Genomic DNA, 25,622 nt, shown 5'->3' on the forward strand with positions numbered 1-25,622 from the left:
TACATTCATAAACGATACAACCTTCCTACGCGTACAGGCTTCGGAAAATCACTCGCACATCATCCTCAATCTCGTCGCATTTTTCACCCACTTAACATCTCGTTACGTCCCTAGGCAATGCGTTATAGCTACCGTTATGTAAATAATATATATATATATACATACATATACATATATATATACATACATGTACATATATATACATATACATATATATGTCTGTATGTTATACTTTTTTTTTGTTTAATTTACTTTCTCTTTCGCAAACAGACATACCAAGCATTCTCATCTCAAACATACCCTCCCTCCTTCTGTCTTCTATATTTTTTTTTATATTTATATTCGTATTTATAATATATATATATAATTATAGATGTATGTATATATATATATATTATAATAGTGATCTTACAGGCTAAGTATGTATATCGTATGTACAAGGCCGAGATTACTCGACAGAGCAGATTATTTATTCGTATTCGATTTCCTTTACGCAAAATGATCGTCGTTTACGGTCGGACCAGAGTAAGAAAAACCCTCGCTATTCTCTCTACGTATGCATTTCTTGTAGCTAAGTCTGAAAAAATACGCCGGCCATAAGTTCCTCGAACGAAAAGCCCGGATATGATTACTGTGGTCGGGATGACCGTCGTTCACTGTCTCGCTTGATTTTCGAATTACGAGCTCGCATCGATCTCGAACCCTTTCACTGTTAACGCGTCATTTTCCTGCCGGCAAAAAGGGACCGTGAACATTTTAATTAACGGCATTTCGTGAAACACACCCCCCGGTAAACCGAGTCAAAGAGGGCCACAAATCCTCAAGAAAACGACTGACCTAAATCATCTTTGCACTCTTTCCGACTACTTCAAATTGTATCCACTTGCCAAAATGAACAATGCGTCAATCAACAATTAAAGCTGGCCCGTTTCCGTGATTCTGGATCGCACGAAAGGGTTCCCCGCCCTTTTTCTCAACGAAAGGAGTTCGCAGACCGATCAATCTGGTACCAAAGGAGCAAACCGACGATTCTCGGAGAGTAAGTCTTAGTCGAAGGCACTATCGCACGAACGAAAATTTCCCCTTTCCCATCTCTCTGTTCCCGATTCGACGAAAGAAAATTTCATCCACTATTGGAAAGTCGCAGGTATCGTCGCCCGTATAGAACATCGTTCGGGCGACGATTCGAAAATCAAGCGCACTCTGCGATCCCGACGGTGTTAAATCAATAATCAACGATCCGCTCGTTCACCGACTAGACGCGAATAGACGGTTTCTGTGTGTGTTTTCGCAAGTTAATTATCGTTACGGAAAGATCAGTCTACGGTTGTGTGGTGTATGTGTGTGTGTGTGTGTGTGTCGTATGTGTATTTTTCAGGACAAGTTTTTTTTTCCGCTTCTCCCTCGGAGCTACGCTATACGGTAAAAGGTTTCGCCTAACCGTGCTCGACGGTTGTAAAAAAGAGATCAATTCGTCAACTACGATCGACACACACGCTGTCAAAAACCAGTTAGAAAAATAGTGGCGATTCGAGTTTGCCTCGCGACAGGATCAAACACGCGCAATTCTCCTCGATCGAGATTATTCGAGGCATTTTTTGGAACCATTCCCTTCGGCGGACCAATGACAAAGTGAAAAGGGGCGAACAAGGTGTGAAAACCAATGAGAATTAGTCGGCCGTGGTCTAAAGTCGCGTTGCCGCATTCGCGAAGATCCCCGTTTCTTTTCGATCGGTCCTTTTTCCCTCGTCTTGTCATCGAGAGGCTGCTGCGGCCCGATCGATAGCTGCGACATTTTCGCTTCGACATCTTCCCAGCGGAAACGCGACTTCGAGCGTTTAAAGAAACCGGTCGTCGCCATCAACAACTCTGGGTTTTCGTGTTTTCATTTTTTTTTTCCTTTTAATAAATTCTCTTCGAAACGATGTTACAACTAAAAAGAAAGGAAACAAACAAAACGAGCTTAAACGACAAGAAAAACGAAGATACACCGAACACAAGCGATCAGTCATAAATACGGAGATAAGTAAACGTAAGAGACGGTGAAAAGGCTCGATCCTCGTGTACAAAGTGTATCTCATTAGGAAACGCTTTTTTTTTCGTACATTTTTTCCAACCCCCGTTATCTTCCACCGATTTATCCCCCCACCCACGTGAGTGTATATTTAGTAATAAGCCTTAGGTGTAAAATTAATAGTCGTTAACGTTATAATGGTATACTTATATACGCAGACGCGTGCGCAGGCGAGCTTGATGGAAGAGGCACAGTTTTCTCAAGAGAACTTCTCATAAACTTTGATTGGTAATTAATCGCACTAAGAACATTTCCCGCGTAAGAGCACGCGGTAGAAAGGGACGACTTTCCCCTTCGGCGTCTCTCGTTTTTATTCAATCTGATTGCATCTTTCGTCCGCGATCATTATTCGACCGAGTTGAGAGCCAACGCGACACAGTGTCCAATGCTTGATAACGCATCTCTGCATGCCTCTGAGTCGAGCGGCGTTAACGATCTGGATCACTTTGGCTTTTCGAATATTGCTCCATCATTCTTAGAAAAATCGATAATAAAAGCTCTACCGGCTCCCATTGTTCTCCACAATATCAATGAAAATTTCGCGAAAGCAAAATAAAGGTCACCGACCGGGTCACGCGACGACGTTCATCGAACGATCCTCGAAGATCGCGAAGGTCGCTGCATGCCTCCCATCAAGCGGCTGTATATAAGTAACGATATAATAATGATGATACGATTTCAACGACTCTCGATAGAAAGTATTTACAGTATTATGCTACATGATCGTCGTTCGCCAGAGGAGAACTTCGCGACTTTTCCCGATCGATTTTGACGTTCTCCGAGAGTGATGTGTCTAATCACTTCTCTCATCAATCACATCTTCTACCAATCACATCTTCTATCAATCACATCTTCTATCAATCACTTATCATCACTTATCTTCTTCTATCGATCACTTATCTCCAGTGTTTCACGAGACTGTCCTTGCACCGTACGATCTTTATTTTAAGGACAATGGCTAACGCTGCCTTCCTCTAATGGAAATAAAAGATCGCACAGTGTCGGGGCAAATTCGATGCGCCGTGACATTTTTGAAAACTCCCTGGAAGGTTTGTTCCATCGTGGACGAGGGACACGGAACTATACAATCTTCTTTCGCACCCTGCGCCGATACCATGATCAGGATTAAATAATTACCGAGAACAGTTTAGAATACACATAGAGCAGGGGTGACAAAGTTAAAATGCCCAGGAACAGCCCTTTCGAGGGTCCACGATGTGGTGTCTTCGTCCACGATGTGTATCGAATCTCAGGTTGAACTTGCTCGGAATTTTGCGGAACAACCGTTAAAGACACAAGCGCGCAATTTTCTGGCGCCGATGATCGGAAGAAGCGCGGAGCCCCTCCGGCTCGGACGATCGAATTTTAGGCGAAACTAAGACCTCGTTAAGTCTAACTTAGCTCAACTAAACCTATCGTATTCACTCTTTTTTTTTTGTATGGTAATTGTATTTTTTTTCTCGCGAACTCGACGCGTTAGTTTCTAAAGCTACCATCGGCCGCGTGTTCCGAACGGCGATGCGAACGCTATCGAACGCATTTATTTACAGGTCATGTATTATTTCTATACGTTTAGTTTAGTTCAGTTTAGTTTAGTTTAGTTTCAGTTTCGCTCCTGTGCTCTCTCTCTCTCTCTCTCTCTCTCTCTCACAGTTCGCTCTGTCACTTTGTGCTAATTGATCTTCGTCCGGTTTGACGCGCTCACTCTCCTCCGTCCATCTTCTATCCTTCCTCTTGCTACCATTTTGCTAACTCTGACAGTCGAACAAAAAAAAGATCAAACGCCATATCAATGAATCCTCCCAAAGCCTGATGCATTCCGGCAACCACGTGTCCGATTTGTTCGACTATTAGGAAAAGATTTCCGTCTCTAAAGAAAATGGTGTACTCGCCGATTGACCGCAACTCAGTGTAGATGGAATTATTGCTGTTTTAAGTCTATCGAGTTCGTGGTTATTGCTGTGAAAGTTGTAGCGTGCAAGTAACGATTGTCCGAATTAAGAAAACGATCAGAATACTTGAAACAGGGAATGTTTGAATGCTCCACAAAGATTAACCGATTCGTTAGTTAAAATTAGACAGTTTCTAGAAGAGCGCAGTTACACATAAATTCAAACTAGGAACTATAGAATGTTTATAAATAGCGATAACGGATTACATAAAGTAAATAAAATTTATGATTACGGTAACAATTATATGTATAACAGATTTCGTTGATTTCACTACGGACCACTTGGCTGAAAATCTCACGATCTTGCAATTTTTCAGAATCTGTCCAATTCTAACTAATATCTATGTAGGGCTCTTATGACTGATATATATCAACGAATCATTAAGCTGTTCTGTCTTGCGATAGCAAAGTCTCAGATTGGAAAATATATATGCGTATATGTATATGAAAGGAAACTCGAGCAAGAATACTTTTCAGTTTAAGAATCAATCTCGCATTTTGAAAGCGTCCCCAAGATCCTCCGGTGCATCCAGAATACCCAGAAAATCTGATCTCTTGAAAACTGGAACCACCGCTTCGCGCGAATAATGTAAAACAAATGATATTTTTTTCAACAGAAATACAATTTTGTTACAGATAATTTAAACAAACAAGAGCGTTTCTTACACAGTTGCCTCTTTGGATTCGTTTGGGGTATCGTTATACAATATTACGAAGAATACGTAGGATGAAAAAAGAAGAGAATTCAGAGGACAGCGGCGAAAATGGAGTTGACAATTTCGGTCCCAAGACTCGCCGTTGGCTATTGACTTTCAACGCGTGACTAGTATATTAAAAAAAAAAACAGAAGAAAAGTAAAAACAGAAAGGTAGCAAGAACAGATCTACAAGTATTCCAGGCGTCGTCTCTGCACGTTTTGACAAACATGGCGAGAACAAAAATTCGAGAACAGTATGTGTGTGTGTGTGCGCTACGTGAATGAGCCAGCCATTCGTGCTTCAAAAAGTTTCACTCCCCTGCTGAATCAAATCTTTAGTTTATGCTCGCTTAAATAAATACAGTCGGCTTAACAATTAAGCGGTTCCTTAAGTAAAATTACTAGTAATCTTACTTACGGAACAGCTTAATTGTTCTACTAGCTGTTCTCTAATAGCTCTATTGTTAGGATCTCTCTCTCTCTCTCTCACCTCCCATGCTCGGGTGAAACTCGGGAGAGCCAAATTTCCACCCCCGCCGACAAAGAATCGCTACTCTAACTCGTATTTCTACGTAAACCGTATGCTTAATTAATAATTCCTAATTATCCTTAAAAACGGAATCTTCCTTCTCCCTCGATCGGTCGAACACGAATATTCCCGATTGCATTTCAGTTTCCAAAAATTTCTTCCGTTGAGAAATTCCGCGCAGCCTTACCAGAATTTTTTTCTCGTCCCTCTTGTATCTTTTTTTTTTCACGAATCTTCTAGATCGCGTCGTTCACCTGTTAACCGTCAAGGACGAGTTAACTCGTCGCCTGTGTCACCGATGACAGAAAATTTATTCGGGTATAAAGTATAAAATCATAAATGGTCTTTAGATGAAGGTACCAGTTGAGGTTGCCAAAGAAATGCTAGCCCTTCTTCGAGTCCTAAAATTGTCTGTATCTTTTCAAACAAATACAAATATTCAGTTTTACATTTATCGACTGAGATTATTTATACAAATTCGTATAGGTAATTTTGTAAAAATCAGATAATTTATAAAATTAATCGATCCCCTTATCTTTTATAGGTACCAACAAAATATCATACGCTCATTATATATTACAATAAAAGTTAATTTGTTTAGCTTACTATCGCGTACAATTGATCTCATAAAATTGTTAACAGGTGAAACGACGATTTTCCTCGCGTTTCTGCGCTTTTGTTTCTGTACATCACGAATCTTTACTGTTTTTCAGCTTCGATAATATTTTTTTTATTTCTTTCGTAACGCTGCCGATAGCATCAATCGCGAAACGAACACTATAATACCTGAAGCTATGAAATCTCTAAAATACAATGATTGTGCACCGGCCACGAGCAGAATATCTTTCTTCGATTTCGAGATTAATATCTCAATCGATTCAACATTTTGTACAAGTTATACAACGATCGCGTACAGTTAATTGATGTTTTTCAGATTCGACGGCGGATACATGTCGCTATGGTGGCTAGAAAAATATTTGTACACTCCGCAGTTTTCTCGCTATCCCACATCTTTGAACGCCGACGAAGTTTCCAAGATTCACGTTGGAATAATCAGGATCCTTTCTTTCAAAGGAACCACAAAAGTTCAAGTCACTTTTATCTTTTTTTTTCTGTCTAATGTTACGGGGGACTGCTGGTCCAGTGATACCCTCAAATTTTTATGGAACTCATGTACGATTAATTGTGAATTTTTTTGGAAAATTCAAGTTTTCCATTGTGCCTTTTAAAAATTATAGATTAATAGATTGTTAAATTTTTTGAGCAACCTCTAATAATAATACCTTATGAAATTATTACATAAAAGAATATTATAATTGCTCGAGTAGATAAAAGTGTCAAAAGCGTTGTTTGTATGCTTCTCTACATTTACTAATGCAAACATAACTCAAAAAAATATTTTGTTTACATAACAAATAAAAATTGAAGGGAGTCACTTGGATGCCAGTTCGAACAAAAATATTAGATGCAGCTTCTTTTAATCGATCATAGTTCACCCTAAAAAGGTGATAACAGACCATAAATTTGAAAAAAATGACTGATGATCTTGAAAACTGTTAGGAAATTTAAATGGTAAAATTATGTACTTTTCATTAAATGTATAAATAATACATTATAAATATCACTTTCTTTACAATGTAAAAATAAAAATTTCGATTGTCCCACGAAATACAAGAAAATGCATTAACAATTCAACTGGAAAAATTAACAGAAAAATGCTATTTTATAATGTATTGTTTAAACAAATAATACTATTAAAAATTAGGTTGCACAACTAGATTTCTTCTTAAAAAGTGCACAATTTGACCATTTAAATCATCCTTTCATCTTTGATGGTTTTGAAGATGTTCGTTGGAACTTGTTCTCATTCGGAACACGCTTCCACTGTAAACAACGACCAACAAAAGAAACTATGTCGAACATTTTTGAGTGCCCCATTATTAATACCTTCGACGGTGTGATAAAAGCATGAAGCAGTGAAACAATGTTGAAATTGGAGAGCAGCACAACGGTCGTTTACTTTCTTTGAGAGAATAAAAAAATGGCTACTGATCTAATTCGGACTAGGAGCGACATCAGTGTTGAGCGAGCGCGCTATTCGTCGAACACGTGGCACAGTGCGTGCCTATTCACCTGATTCGCAGGTTCATCTGGCCCCTCTGTCATTCGCTACACAAAACCGAGGACCGACCGCGCGCAGCATGATTCAGTACATATTCCCCCGATAAGCAAGAGCATAGCTATATAATATCGGTAGATACAACCTTAACAGACTACCTTAAGAACAGCTGAACTTCCCTAGTCGACCGGGATACGTCTGTCTCCCGGTCCGTGTGATAGCAAATCGTTTCTCAGCATCGAGTCTAACTTTCGTGTTTCTTTTCCTATGTACAATGACCGAGACACAGTTTTGTGCTGATCCTACACACCTCGGAGACGCCAGTGTACGCCATGGTACTCGGTACGCGTGTGTGTGATTCGTTAGCGGTTTTGTTTTCTAAAATGGGACGTTCAGTTCTCGCTTTTATCGTGACAGAGGCGCGACGCGTTTGTCCGTATTAGCGATCGGGCAAGTGCCTCTGCACTTACCCTTCCCGGTCGTGGACAATCACTTCTGGCCGTTGGCTGCAGCCTCCGTCGTCTTGATCGTGACCGACTTGCTCTGCTCGGGTTTGCCGGGCTGCCTGGCAGTGTTCTGTGACTTGCTCACCTCTTGCGTCTTGACAAACGAACCCGAATTCTGTCTGCTGCGCGGCTGTTGTTTACTCAGGTCGTGCTGGCTGCTAGACGAGCTCGAGACCTCGTTTCGCCGCCTGGAATGGCCTAGTCGACCCGAGCCGAACGATTCGGCCCGGTTACGGAACTGGGAAAGGTTTACCGAGTCCCCGCGAGACTTTTGCGACTCGGGATTACTGCTCTCGACAGTCGAGCTTGTTGGCAGTGTCACTGTGCTTGATCCGCCTGACAAACGGCGGACTCTGTTCGTAGGAGACACCTCCACCCCACCTGCGCTCTCCGACACGCTCCTGTTGCGTCCCTTTGCTGCCTGAGTGCGTGAGTTTGCTGCGAACGTCTGCAGCATCTCGTTTATTTGCGGCTGAAATCATTGATATGCTGTTAGTGTTCTTCAATTTCAACGAGAGATGTTGTACAAGATGTTGTAACTTGGTCAAAGAGAACCCGACTCAAGGTAATCAATCATTTCCTTACCTCCACAACTCTGAAGTCCTCGATGCTCTTGAACTTAGACAGATATTCCTGTAATTTGGGACTCACTAGCAGCTGACTGGATTGTTTGTAATACTTTCGGAACGCCCAGAACTTCTCGAGTCCATACAATTGACCTATCAACCAGAATTTATATTAGCATATTTTACATTTTTCATGAATCCATGACATAATGGAACGGGATAAATATCCTACGGGATAAAACATCCCTGCGGCTTCAACATTGCATTTCTTTTATTGTGGCACAATATTACCGCTCAACCATTGAGAAACTGAACAATCGAGTATCCTATCCGTGCTTTCGTACAATCTTTGAGAAATACTCACCACTTTCGTAGTCTTGTATAGTTTCAACTTGGAAGTCCTTGTAAAGATGATGTCTGAACCTCTTCTCCAAACCATAACTGTAGAATCGGAAAAGGCATTCCAGACCGTATCGGTAACCTTCTAAGGCATCCTCTTTGGCTATAGTTCGGAACTCCTCGTACATAGTACGATTGAAGTTCTCTCTCAAGAAGAAGGACCAAAAACGGAAGAGCGTGTTCATTTCTTGAGACTGACCGATTCCGAGTCTCTTGCGTTCTGAAACACAACAAACATAACTGAAACCTGCATTCAGTTCAGATTTATCACATTTTCTATAGATCCAAGTAGTTCTCAGGTTATATTTTCTCATCACGAATAATTCCTCAGTCGGGAAAAGAAGACAAAATTTAATGGAATCATCATTAGAACTTTCTTCGATTCTCAAAAAATAAATAAGTTTATATGCGTGGTTGTCTTACCTTTTAGACAACGCGAGTGGTATTTGTGATACACTTGCTGAGTGAAACCATTCTCTTTCAACAAAGCATGGCTCGGGTGCTGGAAAGTAGGAAGAGATTGCGGCACGCTGCCATAACTGTTTGCCAGACAGCCTTCGTTGGGACTTGTTCCAGCACTGCTTCTACAATGTTGCAAAGATTCTCAAATTATTTACGGTCACTTGATCATTTCTAATCGCTTGCTCGTTCTGCAAGACAGCAAGTTAGGACAAAAAAGTATCTATCCTTAGATATCGCGGACCTACCCCGTGGAATATGTGCGCGGTCGGTGCTCTCGGACGTCCATGATCCAACCGACGTGGTGTTCGACAGGTGGGTTATTACTATGCCGCGTTTTCCTCTTTCGCGGTGTTCTGGGATCGAATGAAGGTTCATCTTTAACCACGGCGAAGAATCGCGGGACTACTCCGCTTCTGCTTAGCCTGGTCTTGTCGTTCCTGCGGTTCTTTTCCGCTCGACGATCTCTCTTCTCTTGAACATCTATAGTTGTTGGCACCTAAGAAAACATATTTGCGTTAGCATCATAAGAATCAGTAAACACAGATGTTTTAACAAAGGGCGTAGCAAGGGGGTCTACGACACCCTCTAGCTAGTGATCAACGACCGGCAAACATAATACGTAAGCATATATTTATATACATTATTTATTAAAAGTTAATGTAAGATTCAATATTCAGAAACAAAAACTAAAATTCAGAGTTAAATTTGTTGCAGAAATAAATGGCAGAAAAGTGACACAATGAAGCATCTAAAAAATGTACAATGTAGCATCTAAAAGTTGGAACCGCGGCCGACCGCCTTAATATCTTGAAAACTTTTGTTTTATTTGTTACGTAAAATTAGTTCACACACACACACACACACACACACACACACACACACACACACACACACACACACACACAACATTTTTGCTCTCCTCTAAACGAAATTCTGCCTACGCCCTTGCATGTAACACCGAGAAATAACACCAGCACAATACCTGTGCTGGAAGCGACTGCGGTACCTCCATGTCGTCCATCGCCGACGGAGGTGGAGGAGGAACTTCAGGGTTCGTTTTCTTGGGGGCTTTAGGCGCCATCTTTTCGAAATCTTCTTGACTAATCACATTCACAGTTTTGTAGCTTCCAATTGACGAACAGGAACTATACTGTAAACGGTATTAAAAACGTTAACACAATTTGAATATCATTTAATTCATTACCGATCAAAATCAACTTGAAAAAATGAACTTACTCTTTGACCATCTTTGGTCCACAAATCTTCCTCGTAGTAGTACAGACCATCGTTGATGGCCTGCTCGAGGTCCTGAGTCATCTTTACCCTGGTTGTCCAGTCGCCCGTTCGATCGTGACCCTCGTGTTTGGGAATACGCGACGACATGGGCACCGTTGTTTGCGTAAAGATCAAAAGCTTGTTTAGATCTCTGTCCGACAAATCGTATTCCTCGTCATCCTCGGACCTACGTGATTATTTTGTTAATAGATTGCCCTCGTATTGCTACAGGATAACAAAATGCACACTAACCATTCAGAAAACGCATTGTGTCGGCCGGTGGGAGGCGGCGTGTCGAGTTCCTCGTCGAACTGAAAGTCAAGCTCTTCTCTCTCCTCGCTCTTGATATTATCGACTTTTTCTCTCTCCTCGTTCCTTTCCTTGTGCGACGGTTTCACCCTTCGCCTCACCTATACAAATTAAAATTACATCTAGATACGAGTTGTCTTGCATAGGTAATTTGCTGATTAGCCTTGGTGCAGCGGAAGGAATAAATTACCTCTTTCCACACGTCGTCGCTCGGCGGCTGCATCTCACCGTTAACCTTGACCCCCGATGGGTCGCTAGAGCTGCCGATCGCGGAAATTTCGTCGTCCATGCTGGATGACTTGTGGTTGCTCAACGACGATGGAATGCTTTGCGAATCACCGAATTGCGTCTCGTTCATCTGCGAATCACTCGCGGTTGCTTCCGCTGCCGCAGACTCGATATTCTTGCTAGTTAGTTCGTTCGGTATGAACTCCGGTACGTCGGGATTCAAATTCTCGCCTATCGATGAGGACACGCTCTCCGATTCGCTGAGCCTGCCTACTGCCGCGGAGTTGTATTGAATAAAACGCGGTACTGGGGGAATAGGGATCACTGGTAAGGGTACGGAGAGAGGATGAAAATCGGATTCGTGTGGGAAGAGTATTACTTCGTTCTTCGCTGCGTTCGATCTGTCAGACTCTAAATAGAAGGGGTTTTCGGGTGTGTCGTGGATGGGCCATTTCAGAGGCTCTATGATAGTTCTGACCTGGAAACCAAGATGATATTTAGCAAATCTGATCATGTACGTAAGCAGGAGGTTCTACATTGGACCGAATTGAACGCTAAATCTTCCGGCCACATTTGCAGCGGTTGACCTTGTAAAAATAACAAGGTCTTATTTAAAAATATCTGTACGATGATTGAATAGTTCTAATGTAGATTAAAGTGTTTGGTTGTGACGAGGCCTACTTTCAAACGCCACCGATAAGATCTAATGGTGTTAGCGAATCCTCTTCAATTTACTGTAGCACAAATTTTTGTCCAGTACATGTGTGATATGTAGCTGGATTTGGAAATTTGTGCATCAGGATAGCATCAATTTAGGATTGTGTATACCTTGTATCCATCCAGCATCTCCAGCTTGTCAGATTCCATAATCGCTTCGACGACAAGGCTCATGTCTGTCGTTAGAGTCTGCACCCGATGGAAGGACGCGATTAATGCAATAGGTAAAAATCCTTGCGCGTCCATTTTGCGTCGTAGGAAAAAGTCTCTTAAAAGATTCTCTTCGCTGAAGTAGTATTCTCTGCAAAGTCACGATTATGAGATAAAAATCATAGTAACAATTACAAAGGAGTCGCCGGAACTTACATTTGATACTTGATATATTCCTTGAGCGTCGTTAAGTCATCTCCATTAATGAAATTCGTATTATCGAAATAAAATGTTCCCATGTAAGGCATCATGTAAGCTGGAAGTCCGAATTTATGCACCTGCAACGAATATGATACATTGACGCAAAACTATTTAAACGCGTGTCTCCTATTGTCTTAGAACATTAAACGTCAGTTCTACTTTCAGTTGTTCATCAAGCGTTGTTCTGAGAGATTCCCATTAAATTTGTCATCATTGATAAATTATTATAGCTAAACCTTGAACCTTTATGCAAAAATATTTAGACTATGTTAAAGAGTTAACATGCTTCGCCATTTTTTCTCGACTTTCGTTTTTTGAAGGTTTCCCACAAAAATGTAGAATTGCATAAAGTTCCATTGTATTATTGTCGCTTACTGAATTTCAGTTCATTTATAAGCGATACTAGTGCCTCATTGCTATGAAATGCAGTAGTACAGTATGATGTGTATATATACCTGCATATAGTCTCTTGTGAAATTTGAATAGTCCTGGTCGTGTCTGTGCCTAAAGCTACCACGATAGCCACCCCGACCACTACGTCCTCCTCTCGCTCTGAAATTCCGCCCTCCACGTCCACCTCTCACATTGTATCCTCTCCTCTCGTGTTCCCTTTCTCTAAACGATTCTGCTTCTGCAAAAGCCGAAGACTTGGTGTCAACACAACGAACAATAAAAGAACACACAAGTCCTCCATTTCAAATACAATACAAGACACAACAAAAATATGTGTTAAATTAAACAAACATGACATACCTTCACCGTTCTTCTCCCTGTGATTATAGTACTTTGGAGACTGCTCTCTTTTACTTCTGCTCTTCGTTATGTCTATTTCCAATGGCACCCACTTCTGTTTATTTACTGAAAAATACAAAATATATTTTAAATAACTTAAATACCTCTGAGTAGCGATTAGAAAGAAACAGATGCAACAGAAGCGATCTAAAAGAACTTATTAAATTACCTTTCTTTTTCTTTTCACTGCCTTCCAGGTGTTCGTCGCTGTCATCTTGGCAGTGATTCTGTTCCTTGTTCTCCTTTCCTCTGCTTTCTATCGTCGCCGTGTTTTCTTTGCAACTATTTGGTTCGGGAACACCATTTTGCTTCGGTGCTATTGCCGCGACTGCCTTTTTCTAGAGAGAAATTATGTTTTACTTTTACTGGATAATTATTTTCACAGAAAGCCGCGAAGAATGAGTAAAAAGTAGATTTCTACGAATGAATTGTACAAATGCAACCAGGTCTCACAGATGTAGAAGTCCGTGTTGGCGATGCTGCATTCGAAATGGCTTTCGCAAAAGTTCTACGCTCGTAGGTACATAACAATACTTTACGAGTTCTAGCTTTTGCAGCGAGGAATTCTTACCAACTCTTTGTAAAAAGTATGATCTATATAATATCGTTCATAGATCTCCTCTATGAACGAAATGTGAGTCGATGAAGCCAAAGGAACTATTTGAAACATTCTGGAGTGGAACCAGAATAACGGGTGCCAGAGGAATGAAATAAGTCGGTCAGAGCTACTTTGTTTATCGGCTCAAGAAAAAGTTAGTTACTCGAGAGAAGGACATAGCCACCAAGAAAAACCATAAATAAATCCAACCCACCTCTCCTTGAGCGCCCAAGGTTGGCCAATCGCCGATGTCCGAGAAGTCGCTCGCCTGTTAAATATACCAAATAAATTTTAATTGCGTCCCATAAAATCCAACGGAACGCTTCGCTTGATAATTTGCTTCACGAAAATCGCATTCACCGTTCCGGCGGATAAATTCGTCGATTACCGCTGCGAATCTTTATGCACCTTGCACAGCCATTAAATGAAAATCGTGTAACATTTCTCGTGCAACTTTGAACAGTTTTATCCGCCGGGACTACGAATGTTGATTTTATATCTTCGACTTTGTGAAACTCGAAAATCGCATAAATATTGGCAATCCAGACAAAAGCGAGGTACAAATAAAATAGTGTTTGCTCGAACGTTCATTCGACGGATACCGTGTTCAATTAAGCTATTAGGATATCAAAAGATGACTGGAACATGAATTTGTCGGTTTCCGGTATAATCAGGAAGCGACACGTACCTTTTGGTTAAATTTTCTTCTGTCCTTTGTCGCTGTAACTATTGTTGGTTGACTTCCGGTGTTGATACCGTTCTCTGCAACAGATTTACGATAATCTTTTGTTATTAAAACGTTCACACAATTTTATGATGATTTTTCTGCTTAATAAATTTGTTAAGCATCAAGTAAAATGAATGTCTTAAGAATTTGTCGTTGACCGCAGAAGTTGTGGACATGTTTTTTTTCCACATAGAACGATTCTCTAGATTCTTCCAAATACAAGGATAACAATTTAGCGTGAAGTTCTAAAAATAGAAAATTCAGCTTTTCCTTCAAGATGTAGTTTCTAAAAACATCGGTTTCTCTGAACGTCTATTAATTGAAATGTCACTTAATCAGTCGAGTCTCTCTCGCAAATTCCTTGCGAAACAACGATGCGAATGATTGTTAACACGGCGTGTCACGGATGAAGCAACATTCTAGCAGCGGTAAGCAGAAGTGAACAAACTGTGCAGGATTTTTCGTACGGCTACACGAAAACACGTTATCGGCGATTCCCTTATTTTCTATAAATAATCGATGCGGCTCGTGTCAGAAGCGAAACAGCTCTGCTCTAACCGCAGCTTGTTACGCAAGTGATACAGCCGTAGATTTGCTCGTTGACCCCTTTTCATTCGAGTCAATCTCTTTCGTTCGCCTCAAAAACACAAATCACCGCGAAAGCGAAAGTAACCCGCCGCTCGTGTTACCGTCTTGATTATCGCCCGACGTACTGGCTGCAGAAAAATTCGCACACCCATCGCGATGACTCCGATTGACAACGCAATAAAAATCCTTCGAACTCCGAAAGCTTTCACTTTCTTTTCTAAAATTTTCTCCACCGAAGATAATGTCAGAGTTGCTATTTCTTTCGCTGAACAGAATTTAATTTTGATAGCTAGACACAGCTGCGACGTAAATTTTGAACGGATCATTCTCGAATCGATGGTGTTTTCCTCTCCAATAGGAAAAACTCTACGCCGCGAAAAACATAGGGAACAGCGATTATCCGAAGAATGCGCATCGTGGCTAAGTTCGAAAGTCCGAAGGTAAATGTTAAAGATATTTCCAGCTGGAAATTCAGCTGCGGCATTCGCAGCATAATCGTTTCCTCAACGTTCGCTCCGTGTCCCAGGAATTTCTCTAAGTGAAAATTGTATTCGTATTTGTGCCCGAAGTGAAGGGATTGTGCAAGTCACTGATACTTTATTGTTCGCCAGGGATTTTTTTTCCCCTCTACGTTACGTGTAGCGCTGGCGAGTGCAACTTCGTTGCGAACTATTGCTAAATTAGTACGCGACGTCTCGAAAAAACACCTGCTGTTGAGCAAAACGCGTATGGAGATACACCTGAGGTTTGCTTTCGTCAGTCCCGAGTTAATCGCAAGCAAGCCGCAGATCTTTATGCAAATCTGGATTTTATTGGCGAATTCGCGAGAAACACGCCAACGTTTTCCACCGACGACTTAATCAATTTAATAAAGGAAGAGGAATGTTCGATTCTGCATCGAGCACTTCGTTTCGCTCCATGTTTGAATAATACACTGTTGGCGGAAAAATATAGTAAATATCCTGGTTTCCTTTCTATTTCGAACGCGTCCCTTTTTAAAGATACTTAAATATGTTTAAATGTTCGCGTTCAGAAGAGTCTACGAAATCATTCGCACACGACTTCCATGGTTCAAACAAAAAAAAAAGAATAAAAAGGAAAAAGCGAAGTAAAAAAATGTGACCGCAATTATAGTTAATATTTACTGATAACAACTCTTCGAAAGCAATCGCTCTAAACGCGTTCGAACGTTCATAATTCTGCAACAAAAATATCGTTCTAGTTGGAACAGTGCGTAGAATTGTTCTATGCAAAAATTATTCGCGTAACTTTCACAGCTAAAGCAGGAAAAGACTCTTTACAGTTGCGATAGCGGCCGTAATTGGAATAGTTGTTCGATCGACCGCGAGAAATTCGCGGAAAAACCGGCGATCTAATTATTTTTAAATATTTTCCATTAAGTAGGTTCGAAACAATTTCAATGAAAAAGTGAGGTAACAAGATAAGCGGCGGGCTATCTGACGGTCACCTTGCGGGAAAACAGATAAAACGCGTTTCACGGAAAGCATTTCGCTCTTTTCCCGTGTGACAGTAACTTAAATGGCTTCCAGATGATCCAAAAACACCTCGAGCATGTTATTTCATATACTCTGGCTCCTGAGTTCGAGCTATCTTCGAACGCTAACTCGCGCTGGCAGCCTCTCGGCCGTCTCTGGTTTTGTTCTGTTGCCAAGTTCGTTTCGGGTGGCAGTTTCGGATACCGTCGGAATAATAATGACACCTAACCGGAACGTATTCGTTGTCAACAACGATCAGCTAATCGACGATAAACAATATCGTTGCGTCGTCACACTTACGGACCATTTACGAGCCGTCTAATTGTCACATAATTTCTTCGATGACCACCTACGTCAGGAAAGGACATTTCATCCTAGGACATCTACGCGATACGACGCTGTTAACACTGGATTGCCGGAACGAGTCGATTTGACTTATTTACGAGATTATTGCTATTATTTATTTTATTTATATTTTGACCAATTATGACCAACATATATTTTAAAGAAAATTATTTAATTATTTAAAATTATTTTGTATATATATATATAAATTTATATTACATATATATAAAATAATTTTAAATAATTAAATAATTTTCTTTAAAATATATGTTGGTCATAATTCCATTAAAAAGCAACATATGTTTTAAGAAAAGTTATTTAAGTGTACATACATCGATAAAATCGTAAATGTGTCAAATTGACTCGCACCGGCAATCTAGCGTCAACTTAACTCCCTGTGATTTATTTCACAGCTGTCTTGATTTGTCGTTTGTAAATGCTTCGAAGGGTGAGATAATTTATTTCATTTTTTCAATTCAAGTTCCATCAATATGATCCAACAGTGTTCCATCTTACAAGGGAACATATTCAAAAATTCGAATGAAACTCGTGCGTGTAGTAGTTCCTTGAAAAATATATACTTGAATGGTGTTTCGTCATGAAAGGGAACATACTCATGAGAGTTCTGATTCGATGTGCGTGAAAGATAATTATTAGGAAAATATTTGATAGGAGATCGCGAAGATCGTAAAGATCGTAGATAATCGAGGTAAAAGTGAAAGATGTAGATCGAGAGAGAGAGAGAGAGAGAGAGAGAGAGAGAGAGAGAGAGAGACTCACGGTGAACGGAATTGGCTTTGTTGCTGTTGATCTTCATATCGCGAGCCGCAAAACACAGTGGGTCGTTCCTGGATTCCGCGATCGCGCACCGCTTTTACATAACACTCACACAAAAGCGCACTCAGGTGTGCTAACACTTGCCGGCGTTAGCAAGCAGAACAGAGAAAACATGACAGTCGCCCGCTTAGGCGGAGCACGTTTCAATCCCGGCACTCGAACGCGATCGCTTTGTCTTGTTTCAGAGCGATGCAACGGGTGCAACGAGTGCAACAGGTGTGCGCTGCGGTGCACTACACCGTGCTTCGTCTCGACTGCAGTTCAGAGTCGGAGGGAGAAGGAAATAATTCGCTTTGGTGTACACGATCAATTCGCAATAATTTCAAAGACAAATTCGAAATAGCTTGAAATCGACTTGGAATATCTTCCTTGAATCGATCTAGAATTCACTTCGTATCAATCTCTGTGTTAATTTCGTATCAACTTTGCATCATCTCCGAATCAATCTCGAATCGACTTTGCATCATCTCCGAATGAATCGCGAATCGACGCCAAACGAATTTGCAAATCGCCGTCGAACCAACGTTGCAATCCTCCGCGAACCGGCACGGACTTAAATCCGAAATCGACTTCGGATGATCGAGAGTTGTCAAACAGTGGAGCGGGCCTTTGAAACCCGTTTTCAAAAATAGTATTGGCCGGCGCGAACTGGTTCCCACCCGCGACCGCGGAAAGATCAAAGGCTGGCCGCGATGCCGACTCGCAATGTCCTTGCCGATGCACTCGGATACACTCGGGGACCGGCGACGAGGAATCGCGCGAAACTCGTTGCCATATGTTCCGTGGCAATTCGGTTCTACGTCGACGGTGACGGATAACGAGCTGCGTTCTCTAATCGCATCGGCACTGTTTTCCTCGGCGAAACTAATTTTACCGTTGGCAACGGCCGTGGAAATCGCTCTGCCCGACACACAAATCTGCAGCATCAACAACGATCTAAACACTTGCGACTGCGATGCGTCCCGCGGACACGGCCGTCGGATTTTCCCGCGGTTCTTCCCAGGACCGAACACTTGCGCAACGAGAACCGTGCTGAATATTTTTCGATGCACACTCGCAGTGCCCCGGCGAGCCGCAGGAAAGTTCCCGTTGAGGTAGAAGTTGCAACGAAGGGACCCGCACGGTTGCAGCTCGGACGTCGGCGGTGCACTGAGCCGCTTAATGAAAAGGCAGACTCGAAGAAGGCTCGCAGCGACCAACAACGGTAAATGCTCGCAGCTGCTCCCTCGACTCCTCGCTACAGCCTTTCAGGTGGTGTTCCAAGGGGGAACAACTGCGACGGGTTCAAGATATCGATTCTTTTTTCCATTCTTACGTAATTTCAAACACCGAACTCCTCCGGGAATGTGCCGCTAAATTATTAAGCCGGTTGAATTCATCGCTGCTCCGGCAGCCGCCGTTTGTTTTTTCCACGTCAATGGCTCGTGTGTACCAGCTGAAGTTGAATCAGCTGGGCCACGCTCCTCGAAGGCAGAAAGAGCCTTTACAAGACCCAATTTCGTTGTTTCGTTCGAACGATCAACGCGTTTCCCAGGCTGAGACTGCGCGTCTCGACTGCAAGGACACCCCGCGAGTGCACCAGGGTGCATCAAGCGTCTCGCGGCTAATACTTTGATGCCCCAATTCTCGGCGAATTCCGCCAAATGATTACTACGGCTTGCATTGATCTCAAAGTCGATAACAGCATTAGTCTGGCTGCTAATTAAAATCGGTGCCGCTCGAAACGTTTTTTTTTTTTCTATACAAGAGCAATTTTTGCTCCGCCGACGATGAACGAAACGGCGAAATATTGTCTCCTTCAACCCCGGTTCCTATGGTTTCCTTTCTTTTTTCGCGACGAAAGCTCGAAGTACAGCGACCAATAAATTATCGACCGGAGCTTTTCCAAGTATCCGATGGTATCGCGGGCGGATACAAGAGTTTGCGTTCCAAGGTACGCACAAGAAATCAATGTCTCCTGCGTATACGAGGAGAGCTTATGGCAACCGATTTGTCCCGCCGCGTGTTACATCGATAACCAGCCGGTACAATGGTACGTACACGAACGCTATTATACATACGCGCGCGTTTAATAGCTTCCGGTCAATTCAAGACGTAAATTCTGGAGCCCGTGCCCGGTACAATTCATGCCGCCATAAATTGCTACCAGTAGTATCACTGGCGAACTCTAGCCGTAGAATCATTTTGTAGAACCCGGTGAGTCATCTAAGCCGTCCTATCTTAAATTACCTCACGAAATCCCTCTTGACGTAATAATTAATAAAACTTCCTCTTATCTCGTTCTCCTATCGAGACAAATAAGTCCAACTAGCTACCATAGTTCGCGATCGCCGATAAAACGTCAACACGTGATGCGAAAGTACGAATTCGCTGCGAATTTACAGAATCGTAAAATAGTCTCTCTCGACGCGCGATAATTGAACAGAAGTTTCTTTCGTTCGTTCTTCTCTATCCGAGATGTACAGAAGTCGACCTGGAATTGTTAAGTGTACTTTGGAACAATGGGTAAATTGTTAACGCTTGATTGGAAAGATCAAAGATGCTGTAACCGAATGAAAATTGCAGTAACAACCGCGAGAGTTCTCGGCACTTTGCGATTCATTGAATAGGCGCTGCTTCGATTCCGCGGTATTTTCGCGGTTTCCGGTGTCGCGGGCGCGCGAATAAAATATCACAACTATGCAGGTCTGCGTTCGAAAGAATCGTGCGAGCCTGTTTAAGCAACAATTTCGAATTTCGAGCCACGTGATCGAACAATTTCGTGCCGAGCTAGCCGTCGCCCGATGGTATAATCGTGGTAAAAATATCCACGTAGAAATCTGTTCTTTCTTTCAAAACGCGCCGCACGCGCTGCTGCGAAACAAGAAACGCAGTTTCATCGGGGCGGCTGAAATTCTTTCAACGAGTATGTTCGCAGTTGCCAGAGTGCCATGAAACATTGCGGCCCGTACGTGATCGATACAATTAATTTTCCGATGGATACGCGAGCCTCTAGAATAATCCGGCACCGTGAAAAGTTGCCGGGGAAAATTGAGAAGCGAGCGGCAGCGAAAGTTCTCGTCAAAGGGACAAAAAAAAAAGAAAAACGTCCCGAACGTAAAAACGGAACTCCGAATAATTTCGGGCGTGAATATTTTAAGGCGGTGATCAGTATTCCGTCGGTGTCTCGCCCGCCCTCCTCCAGCCGGTGTATTTTAGCAGGCGTCGTGAAACGAAAAGCGGGAAAAAAAGGAAATGATCTTGACACTTGGTTTCAACCGTACACCGCCGCTCGAAAATGCTCGGCCGTTGAAAAGCGTTCGTTTGGCCTTTACGAATCTACTTTTATCGAAGGTAGAAGGCCTACGGCCTGGAACAGGTTTCCTCTCACCGCTCTCACTTTCTGCGACACATTTCGATGTATATCGACCGCTGGGATAACCGGGGGATCGATCGCGAAGCGATTTTTACCGTTTCGGTCGGATTAACGAGACAAAGACGTGAATCCGATCCGAAAATATCGACGGAATCGGGACCCGGAAGAGCGAAGCAGGCTTCGATAGCTTGGGAAGAAGAGACGCGCTTCGGTACTTGCAGTGTTTCTAATTAGAATCTCTAGCATTCCGCTTTATTTTGCCGCTGCGGAAAGAACGATTCAACGCGTTAAGTGCCACGTGGACTACATATGGTCTATGCGTATAATCTTTAAATAGGTTTGATCGAATTTTTCTTCGAATTTTTAGAACGAGTATGAATAAAGCAACATCCACACCATGAGCAATTTGATCTTTCTAGTTTCGGTTAATGATTTCGTTTAATTTGGATTCGATCGATTTTGCGGGAATTTATCGAGGTCGATGGTCGGCACTTCGTTCAATCGAGCGGAATAAAACAGAGGAACGTCGAAGGAAACACGGTGAAAGGGGTGAAGCATTTCGCAAGGGTGAAGATAATTGCGCAACAGTGCGGATTCGCGAATTATAGTCGCCTGCGATCGGCAAATAAAGAAAGATTAGTCGGAGGCGTGTATCGATTTCCTGCAACGTTGTGTGCAGCTATTGCACACGATCGTGTTTGCCGTCCATCGATTAGATGCCGGAGGAATTCGAGAGTGAACGTCTGGATTACAGCCGAAGAACGTAATGCAGTTACGAGGCGCTGGTAATTGCATCACGTGCCGCGACCCACTGTCGACCGCTTAGGAATAGTGTCAATGTCGTTGCCCCCGACGGTTTTTACTTTTTCAGTGCTCGTCAAAGTAATTCGAACGATTACACGGCCGGGGTAAGATCGAATGCGTTTCGCAAAAGGTGAAAGGGAACAGCTTCGACCGGTACGATCGATAGATTCATGGACAATTATTATTCATTCGCGTCAACGCTGTTCATAATTCACCGGAAGACGCTCTCCGCAAGTCGATTATCGACTCTCATTTTCCAATACAATGAGCGCGCATTTTGATTTATGCGAATTCCGGTTCTGGCACACTGTTGTGTAAAAAGCAGAGTAAGCACTAAGTTTTAGAGGAGTGCGAACAAATCGTTGGAGTTCTGCAATTGCTACTTTAAGCCAATTGGAAAGTTTCCGAATGCTTTTCGAAGGGGAAACGCAAAATTTTCTGCGTTCATAAGAAAATGAGAGAATTTATTGCACGACCCCTAATGGGTTTAACGTTTGTCCTAAGCCTCTACTTAACTCTCCCCCCCAACCCCTCTCCCATTACTCGGTACAAGTCGGCGCTTTAGAACTTGTTCAATGTCTCCCGTTACTAGGGCGAGTAACATTATCCTATAGAGACGATTGAACAAATATTCAGAGGTAGGGAGTGGTTCGTCGATGATAAACATTCCTCTAAACTCGCAAACATGTCTGAATTATGTATCTATCAGACTCGATTCAACTTGACTATCTGGATAGATTAGATTGTATCCATGTTTGCCGTTCACGCAATTAATACCTCGACTGCCGCATTGGTCACAATTCCTTCACGAATTTGACTGCGAAGTTGAAGAGAATTCATTACATTGCGAAATCGATTGTTAAAAACGCTTCTCTCTTTCTCTCTCTCTGGAAATATTTCCGAGATTATACGCATCGAAGCATGAAGGTTCCAGGGTCTACTTTGACCCAGAATATCAAAATCACGATCAAATTCCTCAATTTCTAGAAAATGATCTTCTGGAACGCGGCAGAAGCTCGCGAGACCGGAGATTTTTAGGGGGCCGAAGTTTATCGGTGTCAATTGATAAAAGTAACTTAGATAAATACTCCGTGAACATGGCGAATCGGGAGCCTAACCCGGAGACCACGTGTTCGAAAGTTCGTTTCGTAGCGGAGGAAGGGCTGTCGCCGAGAAGGAGATCACAAACGTTCGTTATGCAAATGAAGAAAGAGACCGTAGCTGACGTGTTAAGAGGCCTTGATTGCCAGCACGATTCTAGCCGGTGCCACGTGCACCGAAAAACTTCGTCGTCAATACCGAGATAACGCGATCGAATCGGACCTACAAAATATCCCCCATTATTATCGTCGCTAACGATCGCCGACACCTGAACGAGCATGGCTCGTGTGGAATCTGCTCTCAAGTTCTTCTCACTCGAACGTGTTCGTGCTTCCATATCGTGATCGGCAATTTCAGAAAAGTTATTGCGATTTGGAAAGAAATCGACACAGTTTCTCGATGCAAATTCTGCACCAATGTTTCAGGCATTATCGAGAGTATATTAATGTATAATTATTATGCATTTATCTGGTTCATGAATATATCCTTGGTAGAGTTCTCGACGTCGCTTGGGTTCTTTAATACTCGATTCGGATCCGAGTACTCGGGTATTTACGTACATAACCGGCTCAGAACCGGAGTTATCATTATGCGCTTGCATTAGAATAGATATATTCTTTTTATCATTAGCAAACGTATAATAACAACAAGATTAATTTGAATTGTCAAAATTATATGAAACATCTTTGCGCTATAAATTGTGTTCACGTTTAGATCATGTACACGATTAATCTATTATTCCGTTAATGTTTGGTTGATAGGAATTATTTTGCAGCTCGATAATACATACGATATTTTGGAAATAGTTCGTCCCGAGATTCGTAAAAATAATCGGATGAAAATATTAAAAAAGCGAAATTCGTATTTGACACGTGTCTACTCATACTCCTAATTTCGAAATGAATATCTCACCTAGAAACAGACTCTTTTAGAAATTTAGAAACTATTCGTAATCTGTAAACAGAAATGCAATTCGTAAATGCATTTTGTGTACAGGAAACATTCGATACAGTGTTCTGACTAGTATTTCGCAAACATTGTCCGTTAAAATTAATCGTGTACAGTCTTATTCATAAATTAATTAATTTTCAAGAATATGTATAGAATGTAAAGTATATAGCAAATATACTTCTCATTTCAATACAAAAATTACTATTAATAAAATGTAATGTGAAGGAGACTTCAATAGTATCGAGTGCAAAATACATTGCAAAAAAAAATCAATTATTTTGGTGCACCCCCATCAATGGAAAGTAATTTGATAAAATAACTATCAGAATAACAAGAATTTTTCTGCTCGTATATACAGCAGTCATTATACATATACTGCAACATTGTGTAATATGCTTTGAGTAAGTTTCCATTAGCCTCCCAAATGTTAAATACGTATCAGCAGTACCTTCAAAGATGGTAGTTCCATATTCTTGAAGTTGATAAGAGTATCTTTCATCACATGTACAAAGTACAAGGCCGATTTGATACAAAAACCATGAAATAAAAGGACTTGAAAATTTATTGGCCCTTATATGTATTCCTATATGTAATCAAGATACCTTACTTAAATCTGCATGTATATGTATTCATTGGGTCATTTAAAAATATATATGTCTATCATATAATTATCGCTATCTCTGTTTAACAGATAAGTCAAAATCTATAAAAATTTACACCATGCTGTAAATATTTATCAAATCTTAAGAAAGTAATAAAAAAGATTTTAAATGTCTCACTAAAATACATTTTAAAAAGTAACAAATTTTATGTTCAAAGTCAAGATAGTATTTTCAATGAGTGTACCTTAGCATAATTTCATGCAATGATAAAAAATAAACATTATTGAACACGAACAAACACTTACCAACTATTCCCTGTTGTTGAGGTTGCAAGACCCGCTTTTCTTTTTCAATCGGTTTCTCCACAGTCGGTAAGCTCACAGGAGGTATAGGTAACGGAATCGCAATAACAGAACTGAGCGGAGGATCTTGTGTCGTGGATTTGCTTTTGGTCCAAGGATTGACAGTTGGCAGAGGTGCCTCGATATATTTCACTGGAGGCTGACCCAGTGTATCGAAATCAGCCTCCAGCTCCTCTCTCTCTTTCGGAGTTTCTTTGCTTCCTACAATAGAATCAGCACCTGTTCTCTCTCCTCTCTCTCTTAGTTCCTTATGGGCTCTCTCATTGCTTCCATTATGTCCTCGCAGAGGATGCCTGTGTTCTCTGTGTTTGTGTTGTTCTTTGTAATCCCGTTGATGCTCTCGCAGCTTCTCCTTTCTTCTAGCACTCTTCGGAGCCACCGTTTGAAATTCCCCATCGCTTCCTATGTCCCCATTCATCTGCTCGTTTTCACCCACATTTTTCTGCTGTTGCTCCGCTCCTTCTCTGGGGAGACCTTCTTTCTCAGTAGCCAGCTGATTTTGTTTAGCAGCCGAAAATTCGCTAGTGTAGGGCCTGTCCACTTTTACCTGAGGATTGAATCTCCTTCCACTTTTCTGGTAAGACTTGCCTCTGACTGTGAGGTTCTGTGATACCATATGATCTTTGATGGGCATTGATTGGGCCACTTGACTGCCGATGTTCTCCTTGTTGTTGTCCTTGGTGTTCGGAGGCCGGTTCTCGGTGTCGCTTCTCGGGTTTACGATACTTGCGTAAGACACCTTGGGGCCCTCCTCCCTCTTGGCACTGCCCTGGCCGCCGCTGGCCACCTTGGCCGCCATCTTGAACGGCACGCGGCGAAAG

The 25,622-nt window shown here is 41.9% G+C and overlaps 1 protein-coding gene across 3 annotated transcripts; it reads right to left on the reverse strand.

Annotated features, from left to right (window-relative positions):
• Window positions 1-1,874: 1,874 nt before the first annotated feature.
• larp (La related protein) lies at window positions 1,875-25,608 on the reverse strand. Of its 3 annotated transcripts, none has more exons than XM_033471048.2 (17): window positions 24,745-25,608; window positions 14,322-14,395; window positions 13,848-13,901; window positions 13,205-13,373; window positions 12,997-13,101; window positions 12,699-12,874; window positions 12,199-12,320; window positions 11,944-12,133; window positions 11,078-11,593; window positions 10,831-10,988; window positions 10,540-10,765; window positions 10,310-10,453; window positions 9,549-9,799; window positions 9,265-9,425; window positions 8,807-9,061; window positions 8,462-8,595; window positions 1,875-8,348 (listed from the first exon to the last, which is right to left on the reverse strand). In XM_033471048.2, exons 1-17 carry the CDS (start codon window positions 25,598-25,600, stop codon window positions 7,860-7,862), a joined length of 4,080 nt encoding a protein of 1,359 aa, XP_033326939.2. In that variant the 5' UTR covers window positions 25,601-25,608; the 3' UTR covers window positions 1,875-7,859. The 3 variants fall into 3 exon arrangements, with proteins under 3 accessions (XP_033326939.2, XP_033326938.2, XP_033326941.2); XM_033471047.2 differs by having other exon boundaries at window positions 10,286-10,453; XM_033471050.2 differs by lacking the exon at window positions 24,745-25,608 and adding an exon at window positions 17,570-18,156 and having other exon boundaries at window positions 10,286-10,453.
• Window positions 25,609-25,622: the final 14 nt, after the last annotated feature.

This window comes from Megalopta genalis, chromosome 9 (assembly GCF_051020955.1).
Source record: "Megalopta genalis isolate 19385.01 chromosome 9, iyMegGena1_principal, whole genome shotgun sequence".
In the NCBI taxonomy this organism is placed as follows: domain Eukaryota; kingdom Metazoa; phylum Arthropoda; class Insecta; order Hymenoptera; family Halictidae; genus Megalopta; species Megalopta genalis.

Coding starts and splice junctions, on each gene's coding strand:
- larp (XM_033471047.2), bottom strand. CDS start 25,600: ATGGCGGCCAAGGTGGCCAGCGGCGGCCAGGGCAGTGCCAAGAGGGAG. Junction 13,102..13,204: donor CAGTGAAAAGAAAAAGAAAG/GTAATTTAATAA, acceptor TGTATTTTTCAG/TAAATAAACAGAAGTGGGTG. Junction 12,134..12,198: donor GAATATATCAAGTATCAAAT/GTAAGTTCCGGC, acceptor GTGACTTTGCAG/AGAATACTACTTCAGCGAAG.